Below are 17,572 nucleotides of genomic sequence, written 5' to 3' on the forward strand. Positions count from 1 at the left end.
CTACACAGACTTTAAACGCGAACCTGTGAGAAACGCTGATGGCATTCACATGCGCATTTAGAATGGGTTCTATAGTTATGTGCGTTTGAATATACGCAGGTTTGGAATTCCCTACAAGCCAAGCCTAAACAAAGTACTTGTCTTTCCTTATAAATTTTGATAAAGAATTTTATTTTATTTTGTTGCTTTGGGGTAGGAACGCGAAACGAATTTTCCCGACAACACCTTATCTGTATAGTGGTAGAGGGATCCTCCATAGGGAGAGACTAGTTGGCACTTCAGCACTGCGTTGTCATCGGCCCAGGCGAAGGTCCCTCATCAGATCTGGATACGGCCTGGATCCGGCAGGCTGCAGGAAAACCTCGGGATAAACACAGACACTAAAATTAGCGTAGCTGCCATTCTTCTCATGATGTAACGAGTACATCAGGATTTATGGGAAGTGTTCCCGGTTCCGGCTGACCTAATCTGTGCAGCCTAACATTAACATTAGAAGTCTATAATGTATTATGTGAATGCAATGTCAAAGAGATGTGTCTTTAATCTGGCTTTGAACTGACAGAGTGCGTCTGCTTCCCGGACAATGGTAGGAAGACTGTTCCAGAGTTTTGGTGCTAAATAGGAGGAGGATCTACCGCCAGCAGTCGATTTAGATATTCTAGGTAATGCGTGGTGGCTGATTCGTCCGACTAACCCAGCAAACACGTTAGAATAACGTACCCGACCTTCTAACAACCTATTATCAACATGGCCAAAAAGTTGCTAGAAATGCGTTGTGTGGTGAAGGTTGTTACAGCGTTGTCACAATGTTGACATTGAACCACCGTTCAGGGCCATTGCTGAAGGTTGTGCCGAGGGTGTCTGAAGCGCCAATCAGCCTTTTACATGTCAACCGCCTGTTGGGCTTATTGTGTTGTCTCGTTCTTCATCGAGCAAGGATACGCGAGTATCAGCTAGGATACGTAATTATTCAAACACAACCTACAACTTCATTTTCTAATGTGACTAATGAAGCCTCGCTTGCACTGTTTAGTTTTTCCATTTCATTTGTCTGCTATTTAGTCTCATTCGTTTCTGATGTTTCCTGGACTGATTCCGGAACTTTATCGTCCGGCTTTCGACTGCCATGTACAGAACCCGGTTTTGTTCATTAAATGTTCTGATCTTTGCTTTTTATGTTTTATTTATTATACTTAAAAGAAATTTGTATATTCATTCATTTCGTTTTTGTTTTTTTTGTTTTTTCACAAATGTATGACTTTTGGAAGTGCAATTTGATTACCATATATGCAGTTAGTTTTAATAAAGTTGAATTAACATAACCTTCTGTAATTTTTACTCTTCAAAGTGTACACTTGCAGGTGTTGATTATTATTAGGCTAATTTACTGATAGCCCCATTAAATAATAATAAGGATAAACAATATTTTTAAAAACTATATAATTATCTAACATCTGACTTACAATTCTGCGTTGTTACAATGTTGCGAGCACGTAGACAGCGACGTTGCCATAGCAGAAATGCAACGTGCCACAGATGTTGCCACAGCGTAAATGTGTTTGCTGGGAAGCTTCTTTCACAGGGGTTTGGCTGGTTTATTTTTTTTTTTTTGCTAAACACCAGATGGCACTGTTTTCAACACTCTCAAAGCTTTGAATCTATACCCGAAAAAATCAGGGGAAAGCCTCAGTGCTTCATGAGGCTTAATTTGCCCATCCCTATAGAGCATAGAATGTAAAACAGTGGTGGAGGGAGTACTGAATCTCAGTACTTAACCCTCTGGGGTCTAAGGTGTTTTTGGGGTCCTTGAGATGTTCTGACATGCCCTGACATTTTTGCTTTTTTCAGTTGCTTATAAACATATTAATGGCAAAAAATTTTTTACACACTATTTAGCACAAACAGGGCTACCATGAAATGTGAGCAACAAGAATGTACATGTCTGCATTTTTGAGAGAATAATGTTTATGCGTGGTTATTGAAAAAACTAAAAACTAAAGTTTCTGAAATAAGGCCATAAAACACATTCTAAATATGTGCCAATAAGACTTTTGTCTAAAATATGTCATTGCCTAGTGTTTTTTCTTCAAAATAAAGTGAAAATCACCCTGCCTTATCATTCACATAACACAATACATTGATTTGAATTTTGTAAAGCACTTTCTGTTTGGAAAGCCAATATGCGGAGTGGGTGTTTACGGTCATGCATATATAGTGGTTCACACCTGAGGAGACAATGGGGCCCGCATACGTAATTAGCCATTCATTCAGGTGAGTCACTGAGCCACAAGAATGCAAGAGCAACAGTTGGAAGCATCTCAATTCTTTTTTATTTTTCCTCATATTGTGCTTGAAATTTGGCCTATAATATCCAAGGAAAACATGTCTAGTAATTGTGCAGTTAATTCTCATACTGTATTTTCAGTTTTGGAATATGTATGCTCTCCCCAAATTTGTCAATAATAAAACACAATACAAGTTATTTATAGAAAAGGTTTATATTTACCTTTTAATAGTTTGTTTACATCTACCTTGTAAATATATTTTTTTATTAAAAAGGTTACAATTACAACAACAATTCAAGTGTAATCTTTCTTTGTAAAAACTAAAGTATACATTTTATCATACATATTTCAAAGTTAAGGATTTGATTGATTATTTGATAACTTTATTTTTGACAAAACATATTATATTTAACATAAGCAAATATTGGCAAACAAAAGCTTATTAGGAGGTTGCAGATATTTTACATTAAAAATGTATAATCTATCCAAAACTAATCAACGAAATGTTGTCTTTCATATGTCTGTATAGCATAGGTCTTTCATTTTTATTATAAGAAATATAAATGTTAATTTGCAGTTTAAATCCAGGAAATTTGTTAATGAAAAAATTATTAAAAGCAAGATACAATTGATACAAAACGAAATTCGTTTTAAATACAGGAAATTTGTTAATGAAAAAAATATTAAAATTAAGATACAATTGATACAAAACGAAATTCGTTTTAAATAAAGGATTTGTACTTTCTGTTTTGAGGTCTCTGTGAATGTTTGAAAGTCTTTTAGTGCTTAGAGCGCTCGCGTCCATAATGGAGAACTGTCACGTAATATTGTTTTTTTCCTCATAAATGCGAACACGAAAAATAAAAGACAAAAGACTTTTAAGTAAAACTTACTCCGAAATTGTGTCCTCGGCGGAATTCGCTCTTCAAAATGCTGCCGTTCGTCGTCTGTTACAATCTTCCTCTGAGGAAACAACCCGGTATCGCATTCTTCCTCGCTGTCCAGAATCATCTGAAGTGCGTCTTTACCGGAGAAACGAGCCATACTCAAAACGCGATGAACTATCAGTAAGTCTCATGAAGAAACTGTGTTTTTATGGCATTGATCGGGGGGCGTATGCGATGCATACTAGATCACCTAAACTATTTAACATGTGAATAGCGCCGGGGGGCGGGGCGGCCGCAGCTGATTTAGAGATAATGAGGGGAGAAGGAAAAACGGTACCTCTCCTTGCTTTCAGACAGATTACATGAGTTGAAAACATTTGTTTTTTATATAAATTACTTCATTTAAAAGAGGAGATTTCAAGCTGCATAAAGACATATCTCACGTGTCTGTGTGAGAAGTATTCGCTGAGTTATGGTTCATTTTCGGACGCGTTTCAGAATGGTCTTCACGGACAGAGAGAAGGCAGAACTCGCATCACGTTTATTTTTCTTTATTTGGCGAAAAGCACAACACTTTGTTTTTATTGTGAGTATACACAAAAATAATACACATTTAACAGAATCGATTGATGTATGAAACTTGCTTGTAATATCAAAGTCAACAGAGCAAAATTTATTTATTTTGAACTGAACTGAAAAAAAGCGAGCTGGTATCGCCGGCGATACCGCCAACCACAGGGGGTTAAGTAAAAGTACAAATAACCAGAGACATGTTTACTTTAGTAAAAGTAGAAGTACCACAATGAAAACCCTACATAAGTAAAAAGTATCTGATTATAAATATACTTTTAAGTATTAAAAGTAAGAGTACTTGCATAACAATTTATTCTCTTAATGTCTATATTCTAATAATTAGGGCTGTACCAATATGCAATATGAAACCGAAATAGCTACACACAGACCTACGAACCGGTGTCGCCGTGTGAGAAGGTAGAATTGCGACACACCCCTTTTTTGAAGTTAACATTATAAAATACGTAGACCTACACCACAAAACTAGTTGAGGATAAATTATTTAATATTGGGCAATTCCAGCGTTATAATGGGGATATTTGCAGTAAAAACTTGAAATATAAATTCTCAGAAAAAGCATTTAATACATATTGAAAAATATCAGTAGGCCTATGCGTTTTATATTTAATATGAGGGAAATAGCCTAGGCTACACATGCGTTACGGGACACAAAAAATCCTTAAAGAGGCTATAAGCAACTTTTTCCCCAAAATAAACGTAACAATAGCCTTTATCTCCAGGGGCCTCATTTATAAAATTTTGCGTAGGATTTGCGTCAGAAGTGGCGTACGGATGAAATATAGGACGTGCGTACGCACAGAAATATTCGGATTTATAAAACCGTGCGCACGCACATCCTACGCAGTTTTCCCTTAATAAATCACAATCAATTCTAAATATAGCGCAGCTTTTGCGGCTTTTTGTCACGCCCATAGTTGCCCACAAATAGTCCGTGAAACGCCCAAAAGTTAATATTAATCGACGATGAATATTAACTTTTGGGCGTTTCACGGACCATTTATGGGCAACTATGGGCGTGATCGATTGAGAAATCATGGCAAACACAGAGAGGAAAACCAAGAAACGTAACTTCACTCAATGTGAAGTAGAAATTATCATTGGCGAGGTGGAAAAGAGAAGTAAAATGTTGTTTGGAGGGCACAGTGTGGGCATTACTAATGCCAAAAAGGCACTTGAGTGGCAAAAGGTTGCAGACGCCGATAATGCTGCAGCCTCACAACCTCGGACCGTGGCCGAAATAAAAAAGAAATGGTCGGACATCAAAGTCGTCGGACAAAAAAAAAAAGAGTCTAGCGCTCCATCGCCAGAGTGTGTCTGCCACGGGTGGAGGAAAAGGGATACGGAAGCATTTTATTACCATCCATTTGATTGCGTCTGACAAGCTACGAGGATGAAATGCATAACATGCCAATATTATTGCAGAACATATTTCACTTTTCTTTTTGCAAATATGTGTTAATTTGCATTTCTGCTGTAATTTTCGTTTGATTTTGTTTGTTTTAGACTGCAGATCGATCAAACGGGTGTTCGTGGCTGTTAATTGTAGCCTAAGACTTGCTTTGTGAAGTCTTCGTGTTATTTATGAGAGGCAGTATTGACATTTCTTTTACACAACGGTCTACAGTTTCACACACTTTCACGTGTTTCTTCCATCTGCCAACGGTGTCGCCATTTCTCATTTCACCCGTTTTTGTGCGTACGCCTGGGTCAGAGTATGCGAGAAGGACCGCACATTTTCCCGTCAAGTTTGCTTTTTATAAATACCAATTATTACGTAGAGAGCTGCGTATGCCTTCTTTTGTGCGTGAGCAACGTTTATAAATGAGGCCCCTGATGAGCATACTGACACCTTGTCCGCTCACAGTGGGTGCACCTATAAGTCTGTATCCTATTTTTCCTATTTTCTGTCGGGTCAGATTTTTCCCGCGCTGTCTGCGGATGTGACGTCAAGCGCGTTCATGTTAAACGTTTCAGATCACTCTACCACCACATCTAGTCAACAAACAAACTTAGTTTCTCAAACAATATATGTTATTGACTGTTCTTACCTCTGTAAACATAATGTTGACTTCTTTGCAGCGGATGACTCGTGAAGTGTGCACGTACGAGAGCGAGCAGAAAGGAAGAGCAGTTCCATTTTTTGGCCACAGGTGTCAGTGTCGAGTTTAAATTTCAGAAAATCGCATGTAGCCTCTTTAACTTTTAGGTAGCAAAATATTTTTTAGTAATTCTGTGAATTACACTGCGCAAACCAAAAGTAATACCCACCGGATGAAGAAGGGTTGGCTCTCCACAGAACATAAAATATTCATTTTATTTTATTTTTCATGTTCCCATTTATGAGGAAAAAACATAAATTAAACATAAATTAAACATTACAGACGTGACTGCTCTGAAAGCGGCACTAAAAGACTGCTTTAAAACTTTCACAGAGACCTCAAACAGAAAGCACAAAGCCTTTTTTAAAGAGTATGGCTCTGTCACGTAAGATGGAGCGGAATTTCCTTATATGGGTCCTAAGGGCACTTCTGCTGGGAGAACGCGGGCGCGCACTCGTAGACCAGACAGACAGAGAGAGAGAGAGCGAAAGCTGTACGTTACCTTATCAAAACGCTCTTATCAGCTCACCAAAGAAGGGTGTTTTTGGTCACCAGGGCAAGACAACCCTGCACAGATTCCTAAAGAACCCAGCGTTAAGGTATAAGGTCTCCTCTGAATTTAAAATGGCGTCTGGCCGAGAGAAGCAGGCAGGTGGAGAGTCTGCTGTCTCACTGGTGAAAACTAAACCAGAGATGTATACGACCACTGATGGTAACATCGTTGTGGAAGATAAATTATTGAATTTTCTTGTTGTTAAAATGAGGACAATGGCGCAAGATGAGCTTGTGCTACTAACTACAAGTCATTTTCCATCGGAATGGATTGCGAGTTCAAAGAAAGTTCTGTATGATCTCTGCCCTGGGTCTACACAGCGTAATATTCAGCACAGAGGAGAACAAAAAGACGCAAACAATGTCAAAAGTTGTCTGGCGCTACTAAATGAGCTTGGTGACAAAATGCCTCGCTTTGTGTCACATCGCCTGGATGAATTGCAGGAGCCACAGTTGGTTACTTAAAATCGAGTAATGGCGCGATAGTGCAACAAAATCGATACTTTTTCTTTGAGGAAATCAACGCGGATTATGCACGTTGAGGAATAAAGCAGGAATAACTAGTAACAAATCAGGAATACAGTGCTATAATCATACACAAAAAATATGCCCTCTCAGGAGACTTTTTCACGGAGTACTTCTCAGAGATTCTGGAGAAAGTGTAGAGATCTTCTGGGCTGAAATACGGTATGGACAAAAGCTGTGGTAAAGTATGCAAACACCACGTGAGCGGGACTAGCGGGACTAGCAAAAGTCAAGACTGCTTGGAGTACAATGGCCACTACTGCAAAAATAGCAATTAAAATTAATAGAAATTAAAAATTCCCTGAATTTTATGTCAAGGGAAATAAGTGAAGTGGTGGAACAACAAAGAAAACTGACAGGCCTCATGGAGGAGATCAGGCAACTAAAAACTATTATCAAACAGAAGGATGAACGTATTGAGCTCCTGGAACAAAGGGTGGATGACTTGGAACAGTATTCCAGAGCTGATGACCTTGTAATCACCGGCCTAGAGACTAGGCATCAAAGTTACGCCCGGGCTACAGGCCTATCTGGTGACCAACAAGGTGAGGATGCACCATCTGAGGAGCTTGACACCCTGGAGCAACAAGTGGTGCGCTTCATGAAGAGTAAAACCATTCCTCTGGACAGTCAGCAAATTTCAGCATGTCACATTCTTCCAAGTAAGGACAAAAAATCTAAACCTAAAATTATTGTCAAGTTTGTAAGTAGAAGGCACAAGGTGGAAATCCTAAAGGAAGCTAAGAAACTTAAAGGCACCGGAGTGTATTTAAATGAGCACTTGACAAAGAAAAATGCAGAAATTGCTTGGACCAGCCGTACACTGAAAAGGGAAGGCAAAATTCAATCAACCTGGACCAGGAATGGAAAAGTTTTCATCCGGACGAATGGACCTCCGGAACAAGTCAAGGTGATTATGGTGAGAAAAATTAAGGACCTGGATCTGCACAAATGACAATAGAGAGTGCATCATTCTTTTTTTTTCTTTTTCTTTTTGCTTGATTATTGGATCTCTTATAAGGAACTCTTTGTGTGAATGACTCTTTCATTTAAGACTGAAGCCTTTCCAAGTCGATTATATAGAACGTGATACATATGATTTTGAAAATAATGTGGATCCAGAGACTAATTTATTTAATCATATTAGGAACTCTTGTCAGTATTACACTGATGAACAATTTGATGAGGTACAAATTGAACAGGCATTTTCTTTTATTCATTTCAATTGCAGAAGTCTAACAAAACATTTTTCTGAAATCAAACTTTTTTTGGAGACACTTAAAGGAAGATTTAAATTAATTGCTTTATCTGAAACATGGATAAAGAAAGGCAAGGAGGATGATCTGAAATTAAAGGGCTATGATTTATATGTCACCAACAGAGCCAATAGGACTGGAGGGGGAGTGGCCCTCTATATCTATAATGAATTGAAATGTAGACCAGTTAAATGCATGACAACAGCAATTAATGATTTAATGGAAAGTGTAGCTGTAGAAATAGAATTAGAACTGAATAGGAATATTGTTGTTGCATATGTATATAGAAAACCAGGATCAAAAGTAGAAACCTTCATAGATAAATTAGAAGAAATGATTCATGGTCTAAATAACAAACGAAATATCGTAATTTGTGGAGATTATAATATTAATCTTCTAAAGGTAGATTCACATATACAAAACTCAGATTTTCTTGAGACATTATATAAAAACGGGTTGTATCCATTAATAACGAAGCCTAGCAGAATAACCACAACAAGTGCAACTTTAATAGATAATATCTTTACAAATGTTTTAGAGAATCACATTACTAGTGGGTTGGTAATAAATGATATAAGCGACCATCTGCCTATATTTGCAATATTTGACTATAAGTTGCCTAAAAAAAACAGTATACTATCAAATATACAAAAGAAAAAGGAGTGTGCTGATCATATTAATAAGTTTAGGAATGATTTAATCAAACAAGAGTGGAAAGAGGTGTACACAGATGATGTAAATAATGCTTATAATTCTTTTCTTAAATGTTATCTTACTTTGTATAATAAGCATTGTCCTGAGATCCCATGCAGATCCAAACAAAGGCAAAATAGTAAACCTTGGATAACAAACGGATTAAAAAATGCTTCTAAAAAGAAAAATAGACTTTATAAGGAGTTTATCAAATTAAGAACAGAGGACGCAGAAAAACGCTATAAGAAATACAAAAATAAGTTGACCGATATATTGAGACAAGCAAAAAAGGACTATTATAATAGAATGTTGCATGAAAATAAAAATAATATAAAGGCTACATGGAATATTCTGAATAATGTAATTGGGAATAAGACTGGACGAAAGGAACTACCTAAATATTTTGAAAAGGACAATAGGGTGATTGAAAATAAATATGAAATGGTTCATGAACTAAATCAATTCTTTGTAAATGTAGGACCTAGCTTAGCAAATGAAATACCAATACCTAGTGATCAGCTAGGGGGAGTCTGGAAAAGGGAAAATAGGATTATGCAGTCAATGTATCTAGGTGAGGTGACTGAAAATGAAATATTATCTGTGGTTTATAAGCTAAAAAACAAGACCTCAACGGATAGTGATGGTATTGACATGAAAATAATAAAAAACACAATTGATTGCATTATTAAACCATTACATTATATAATTAATTATTCTTTTACAGAAGGAATTTTTCCAGATAGTATGAAAATAGCTAAGGTAATACCTTTTTTTAAAACTGGAGATAAACATATTTTTAATAACTATAGACCAGTATCTCTCCTACCTCAATTTTCCAAAGTGTTTGAAAAACTCTTTGTTAATAAATTAGACAACTTTATTGAAAAACATGAATTATTAAATGAAAATCAGTACGGATTTAGGTCAAATAGGTCTACAAGCTTGGCTATCGCGAAAATTATTGAAGACATTACAACCGCAATAGATAGAAATAAATACACAATAGGAGTGTTCATTGATTTAAAGAAGGCATTTGACACTATAGATCATCAAATTCTTATTTCTAAATTATATACTTATGGAATTAGAGGAGTTGTACTGGACTGGTTAACCAGCTATTTACACCAACGACAACAATATGTTGAGTTTGACGGTTATAGGTCAGAATTTATGAATATTGAATGTGGACTTCCACAAGGCTCAATTTTAGGACCCAAACTTTTTATTTTATATATAAATGAGATTTGTGAGATTTCAAAAAAATTACACTATGTATTATTTGCAGGCGATACAAATTTATACAGCTCAGGAAATGATTTGAAAACTTTAGCTAATAATATTGAAGATGAAATGGTTAAACTAAAATTGTGGTTTGATGTAAATAAATTATCTTTAAATTTGAACAAGGCAAAGTTTATGATATTCAGCAATAAAAGAAAGGAGGAATTCAGCTTATCTATAAACAATGTAAATATTGAGAAGGTGTCTGAAATTAGATTTTTAGGAGTCACCTTAGATGAGAAATTGACGTGGAAAAGTCATATATTGCATGTAAAAAATAAGATGGCAAAAAGCCTATTTATTTTGAATAAGGTTAAATACAGTTTACCGTATAATACAATGAAAATGTTATATTGTTCAATGATTTTGCCTTATTTAAACTATTGTGTAGAAATATGGGGAAATACATATCATAGCAACACTATGCCTTTATTTATTTTACAGAAAAGAGCAATTCGCATTATTTTCAAAGCAGGATATAGAGACCACACAAATTCACTCTTTATTAGGTCAGGATTATTAAAATTTAAAGACATTGTAGAATTACAAACTCTATTGGTGATGTTCAAAGCTAGAAGCAAAGCTCTTCCACATGACTTACAAAAGTTATTTGTTTTTACTTCTGAAGATGGAAAGCACAGACGGCCGTATGACTTTAAACATTTAATAGCACGAACAAACCTGAAACAAATGTGTTTGTCTGTTGCTGGAGTAAAAGCATGGAATTCTTTAAGGAAAGATCTAAAAAGTTGTTTTTGGAATTTAAAAGGAGTTATAAAAAGAAACAACTTGAATTATATCAAACTGAAAATTTATTTGGACTGTATGTGATCATTGTAAAATGTTTAAACAAATATCAGATATGTTGGAGTTTGGGTGAAGGTGGAGGGAACAATGCTAATGTCATCTACTATTTATGTTAATACATTTTGGGTGATGGTGGAGGGAACAATGTTAATGCCATCTACTATTTATGTTTATAAAGGGGGCAGATAAATATAAGAATATTATTCTTCCATCTGCTCCTTTCTGATCATGGAAATGTAAAGGAAAATTCAAATGAATTGTATGTGCCTTGAACAAATAATGCATTTTCTTGAAAAGAATAAAGAGAAATGAGAAATGAGAAAAATTGCCGCCTGTGACTTTTAACAGCATTGATGTCTCATGTTTACTTGCTAAAATTGAGAAACTGAGTACAGACATGACTGCCTTGAAGCAGGGAATGAATATACAGGCAAGTGCTTCTGCTGAATTGTGTGCCGTGTCAGAGGACCTACACCGCCGGCTGACCGCGGGGGAGCAGTGCGGCCCGGGTAAGGCTGCAATTTCACGGGCACCGCAGGTCTACAATGATGCGGTGACAGAAGAGGAGAGCACGGGGAGCGCGCCCGATGCACCGGGACAGTGGTTGTCCAGTGGGGTTAGGCCTATGCGTAGCGCGCGCACAGCAGAAAGTACGGTGGAGGGGGATGCTAACACATCGACTACAGTAGCTATGTGGAGCACCGTAGCTAAACGCCACAGACCACACTCGGCTGCTGTCTTGGGGAGACCTAAACCTCGACTGAATAGGCCACTGCAACGGGATAAGAGAAGTGGCATTGTTGGAACCGGCCCAGGGAGTAGTATTCGAACTGTGAGGACGAAAATGGTGAGTGTTTTTGCCACGAGGTTTGCGCCTGAACTAGAGACAGACATGCTCTCACTTTACCTGCGAAAACAAACTTGGACGCGAAGTTACTTGCTCAAAGATAGACTCAACACAGAGTAGATATAGCTCGTTCAAAGATGTTGCAGAGTGTGATGATGTTAAAGATTTGTATGACCCGGCTTTGTGGCCAGAAGGTGCATTTGTGCAGCGTTACTATGAAGTGCGTTAACCCAAGGCAACAGCGGCTTTTGGCGACGGCTTCAACTGTTTGAGAACACTGATATTCTATGTATACAGGAAACTTTGCTCTCGAAGCAAGATTTGGACAGGCTTAAATCTGTTAATATTGACTACCACGGGGCAGGGGAGTCTACAACAGATTTGAGTTTGGGGATAGTGCGTGGTAGAATACCTGGAGGTGTGGCCATAATGTGGCAAAAGAAATATGATCCAGTTATTAGTGTGATCAGACTGAATGTCGATTGGTGCATAGGTGTAAAAGTTATTTGGGGCAATAATGTTTTTATTATTTTGAATATTTACATGCCTTTTGAATGTCATGATAATGAAGCTGTATATTTACAAAGACTTGCCTTTATTGGTTCTTTTATAGAAGAAAGTGAATGTACTTGTATTTATGTAATGGGTGATTTTAATGCCGACATTTCTGATGTGAAGTCCATATTTGGTCAGCATTTAATTCAGTTTTGTGAAGACAATAAGCTAAACTTGTCAAGTAAGGTTTTCTTGCCAAGTCATAGCTATACATATGTCAGTGAAGCCTGGAATACAACTTCATGGCTTGATCACTGCATAAGTACGGCGGATGCTCAGGAGGTTATAGTGGACTTAGAGATCTTGTATGGGATGGCAACTGCGGATCACATGCCTGTCTCTGTTAGCTGTTTACACCTGGCCACTTCATGCGTTTTCTCAGATCAGATAGCTATCTGATTTATCAAAACGGTTCCATTTACACCTGGTCACATAAATGTGTTTTTGCAAAACGGATTTAAATCCGATCTTAAGTTCCCGCGCTATATGCAGATTTAACGGAGTGCACGTCACCGAAAGCAACAGATATGAGCTGCATTTTATTGATCATCAGATAAAACTTCTAAATCAAAGACAGCAATAAGAGAGAGCGGCAACAGCCCTGGTAAGATTATTTCGTTTCTCTACTTTTAATGATGATGATTGTGTGTTAAGCGTCTCACTTTCCATTTCACTTTCACTTTGATTTGCGATAGTTTGCACGTTGGTTTAATGAATATATGCTTACCTTCTCATCTGCGGTGGTGCGTGTTCCAGTAGCGTCGTCATATCTGGCTATAACATTACCTATAGCCTATAACACGCTCTCACACGATTATTTTTTTAGCATTTTTGGGAGGAGCACAATTTACATATGTGGTTTCAACAACCAGATGCATTTACACTTGTCTAGTTTTGTCTGGAATGTGGCCCAGACCACCTCCTGAAGTGGTTTGAGCGATCGGATTCAAATCCGTCTGGAATGCGTTTCGGAGGGCATTTACACCTGGTCTTTTCACGATCGGATAGCTATCAAGACCTTTTTCTGTGACTAATGGGGTGAGGCAGGGTGGGATTCTGTCACCCATGCTTTTTAACCTTTATATGGATGATCTCTCCCGAACATTGAAAAACTGTAAGACCGGCTGCATGATAGGGGAAAGACTATTAAACCATCTACTTTATGCTGATGACCTGGTCATTATGTCACCCTGCTCTGCAGGCCTCCAGCAATTGCTTGATGTGTGTACTGAATATGGTGAACGATATGACATCAAATTTAACCCGAAAAAGACTGTAGTGATGATTGTGAGGACTAGAGAGCAGCATAAGGCTGTATTTCCCATGTTTCATTTGTCAGGAGGGGATTTGGCAGTTGTGGAAAAAGTGAAGTACCTCGGTCACATTATAAAGAGTGACCTCTCTGATAATGATGACATCCAGAGGCAGTACTGTAAATTGTATGCACAAGCTAATATGCTGGCAAGGAAATTTGGAATGTGTACAGAAAATGTCTTGTTTAAAGCCTACTGTACACCACTCTACACTCCTCACCTGTGGTGTTGCTACACAAAAGCTGTATTTCACAAGTTACAAGTAGCATACAATGATGCTCTTAGGATTTTTTTGAAAGTCCCTCGCTGGACCAGTGCCAGTCAGTTGTTTGTGCAGAATGATGTGACCACACTAAATGCTGTAATAATAAATGTTGTGTATAAATTTATGACGAGACTTATGGACTCGCAAAATGAAATTATAATTGTTTTGATATGGCCTGACCAGAGCAGTACTAGGTACAGTTCGCTGCTTTGGAGGCACTGGAGAAATTGTTTATATGGATTATAGTAATCCTTTGTTTTTATCTGTCTGCCTGTCTTTTTTACATGTTTTTTTATGGACCTTTTTGGTCTGAAATAAAGAATATATTATTATATTATTTAAAAGTGGATGCAGATTGTTTTTCCAGGCCAAAAACGGAGTTGTGCGAGACTGTTCCCTACATTTTGTCGACGATGATTGTTTTATAAACAAAGTCCAGATCGACGGATTTGCAGATCGTCTAATGCAGTCACAATGATAAAGGAATTTGCGGTGAACAGGTGGTGACTGGTGAGTAAGAAACTGCTTCACATGTTTCTCTGTGTGTTGTTGTTAGCTCGGTTAGCACAGCTTTACCGCTGGCCGCACGGCCCGCCTACAGACGCCCTTTTCTTTCCAGAAAAACTCGCTACAGCCTATCTGTCTTTTATAAATATAATAAAACTAAAGACTTTTTGGAGATATGAAAGATGCAATACTACTCTATAGGTACTCAAGATTAACAGGAGATTGAGTGAAAATTAGTGTTTCACCCCCCCCCTTTAAGGTAACCTACTTGCCTCACAGACCTGATATATCTTAAGACAGCTGTAAATGTGTACTTTTAAACAGAAAAATTCAAAACGAAAGAAAACAGACTGCTCTCTGCTTATGTAGTAATCCATATGAAATGTGCATTGTGCACTTCTCACTGGCGCGTTCACTAGGCTGCTGCGAAGATCGCGTATCAGTAGCCTATCGCCAACTTAATTTCTTTGCAGCTGACACAGAAAACACTTGTTTATTAATAATCAATTAAAATGTCTCCTTGCTATATATGACATATTCATTACTTTTGCCGGTTCTTTGTGACAGCTTTCAGGTGCGTTATTGGCCACCAACGCGTCAGTAGGCTACCGAAAACATGGGAGATTTTTTTCAATCTCTGTTTTGGCAGGGGAAAAACTGATCGGAAAATGTAACAAAACGTTGTAGAAATGTAGTGGAGTAGAAAGTATAATAATTGCTGCAAAAAGTAACGAAGTAAAAGTCAAAAGTATGCACTGCTGATTCTACGTAAAGCCCATGTTGCAGGTTTTTTTTTTTTTTTTTATTAATATAACCTTGTATGAAAATACCATATGAAAAGTAAATGCAGGATTAAAAATCGTTTTGCAAGACATAAGGGCACAAATTTAATAGAAAACGTGACAGTTTCCTTGACCGTGTTGACAAAACGCTTTTTTTCACCATCGCGTCATATGACGTCACATGAGGTAGTCGTTTGCCAGCTCTGTGTTCGCTCAGTGTGGAGATAGGTTGGTGTTCAGTTGGAGCGGTCATGATTCAGTGTGTTTTCGGTGCTTATTTTATTTCAATTAATCATAGTCGTGATAAATGATTGTGAATTATGGCCTGTCAGGACATCAAGTCCACAGGTTTCCGAATAAGAAAAAGGACGGTGCGATCTTCCGTGCCCGTGTGCGTTCTGTGCAGGGTGAGACGGGACTTCACTTCTGCTTCTGCTTTGAAAAACGCGGTAGTGTGTAGCGTTCACTATAGACCGGATGATTATAATCCAGGCGATATGTGCACGCTTTCCCGGCTCCTTCATCGGGTCGGGCATGTGGTTCGGCCGCCGGCGGGAAACATGAGGCTCGTGGATCCGTCAGAGATCACTTATTGTACATCTGTTTTACAAAATATGCCTGTCTTCATTTAATTCATTAACATATCCTACATAAACTTGTAATGTAATGCATTTATGTATTTGTTATTAGTCTGCAGCCGACACTTATTATTATTATTATTATAAATATTATTTAATTATTATAAATATTATGTTCTATAATTCATTTTCAATCTGTACAAACTGACTTTAATGTTTGTGTTGGCTGTTTCTACATATAAAGTTTTTATACAGTAAGACAGTTGTGGTTGTGATCATTCTTTTATTCATCGTCACCAAATGGGTTAATTTAAAGCCTATAAAGTCCCTCTTCCTCTCTGGAAACGGTCTCCTAATGGCTGACACACACAATACATGCAGGTAAGGGTCTAAATACTAGCTTTGCTATTGCCTGATACATGATAATAATAATCTGTACAATTGTGATCTGAGCATAGTGTTATAGGCTACATATCGTCGACTAACGTGAATAACTTAACGTTATATCTATAAGCTAACACTGTTCTCTCGCCCTGTTCTCCTCACACCACAACTCACCGTTGTTCTGTCTAAACCTGGCCTGTCCTGCTCACATGGCTTCATATCAGGCTCATAATTATGATATCATTATAAATTATATCAATTATATATATCATACGAGTAAACATTTAGGCTACAATTCCCCTAGCTTTCCGAGCTGTCATTGCGATCCATTGCTTTCCTATTGTTTACTTTGACCGCTCTCCCTCATGTGACGTCACTCCCTGTTCGGCAGTTTTCAAATGCGGAAGTAAAATTTTCTCACAAAAACGACTCTAGAAGCCTAAATAGCGTTTTATAAGTATATGTTTATATTTAAATCTAGTTCCTACATTATTTTTCTATACATTGGCTCACTGGGTACTCTAACCTGCAACATGCCCTTTAAGTAAAGTACAGATACGTGAAAAATGTACTTAACCCTCTGGGGTCTGAGGTGTGTTTTTGGGCCCTTGGGATGTTCTGACATGCTGACATTTGTGCTTTTTTCAGTTGCTTAAAAACATATTAATGGCAAAGGTGTAAATTCACTCTATATACCACAAACAGGTCTACCATAATATGCGCGCATCATGTATGTAGATGTTTGTATTTTTAAGAGAATAATGTTTATGCGTGGTTATTGAAAAAAATAAAAATTAAAGTTGCTGAAATAAGACCACAAAACTCATACTAAATATGTGTCCACAAGACTTTTGACTAATGGATGTTGTCGCTTCGAGTTCTGGCTTCAAAATTATGTGAAAATAGTCTTGCTTTATCGTTCACATAAAACAATACATTGATTTAAATTGATGTAAAACAGGTTTTGCTTGGAAAGCCAATATGCGAGGGGGGCGTGAACGAGGAGTGGTTTACACCTTAGAATACAATGTCCCACCCACTCTGCATAATGAGCCATTCATTCAGGTGTGACACTGACTGAGCCACAATGCAAGGACAAAAGATATATTTAGAAGAAGTCTTATATTGACCATTTAAGATTTTGCTTACATCTATCTTATATGTTTTGCTATTTTATTAAAAAAGTTACAATTACAACAATAATTACAATTTCAACAATATTTCAAGTGTACTCTTTCTTTGTAAAAAAAATTATTATAGGCCTACATTTTATATGTATTCATTAGTTTGAATATAGCCAACATTGGAACATCTAACATCTTAGTTAGTTGATGACTTAGTTTGACAAAAATAGTATTATAT

At 37.3% G+C, this 17,572-nt stretch overlaps 1 protein-coding gene across 6 annotated transcripts in view; it reads right to left on the bottom strand.

The window, feature by feature from the left end:
* The window catches only part of LOC307174564 (uncharacterized protein), a 215,002-nt gene that overhangs the window by 29,204 nt on the left and 168,226 nt on the right, over nucleotides 1-17,572 (bottom strand). The window contains exon 8 of one of the 6 annotated variants that reach the window (XM_079898456.1): nucleotides 159-361. The exons of the other annotated variants lie outside the window; for them this stretch is intronic. Within the exon in view, the coding sequence (XP_079754582.1) occupies nucleotides 279-361 (83 nt within the window). The 3' untranslated portion in view covers nucleotides 159-278. Of the gene's footprint in view, nucleotides 1-158; nucleotides 362-17,572 lie in introns of those variants that run through there. 6 annotated transcript variants of the gene reach the window in all.

The sequence above is a fragment of the Squalius cephalus genome, assembly GCF_949319135.1.
Source record: "Squalius cephalus genome assembly, chromosome: 17".
In the NCBI taxonomy this organism is placed as follows: Eukaryota; Metazoa; Chordata; class Actinopteri; order Cypriniformes; family Leuciscidae; genus Squalius; species Squalius cephalus.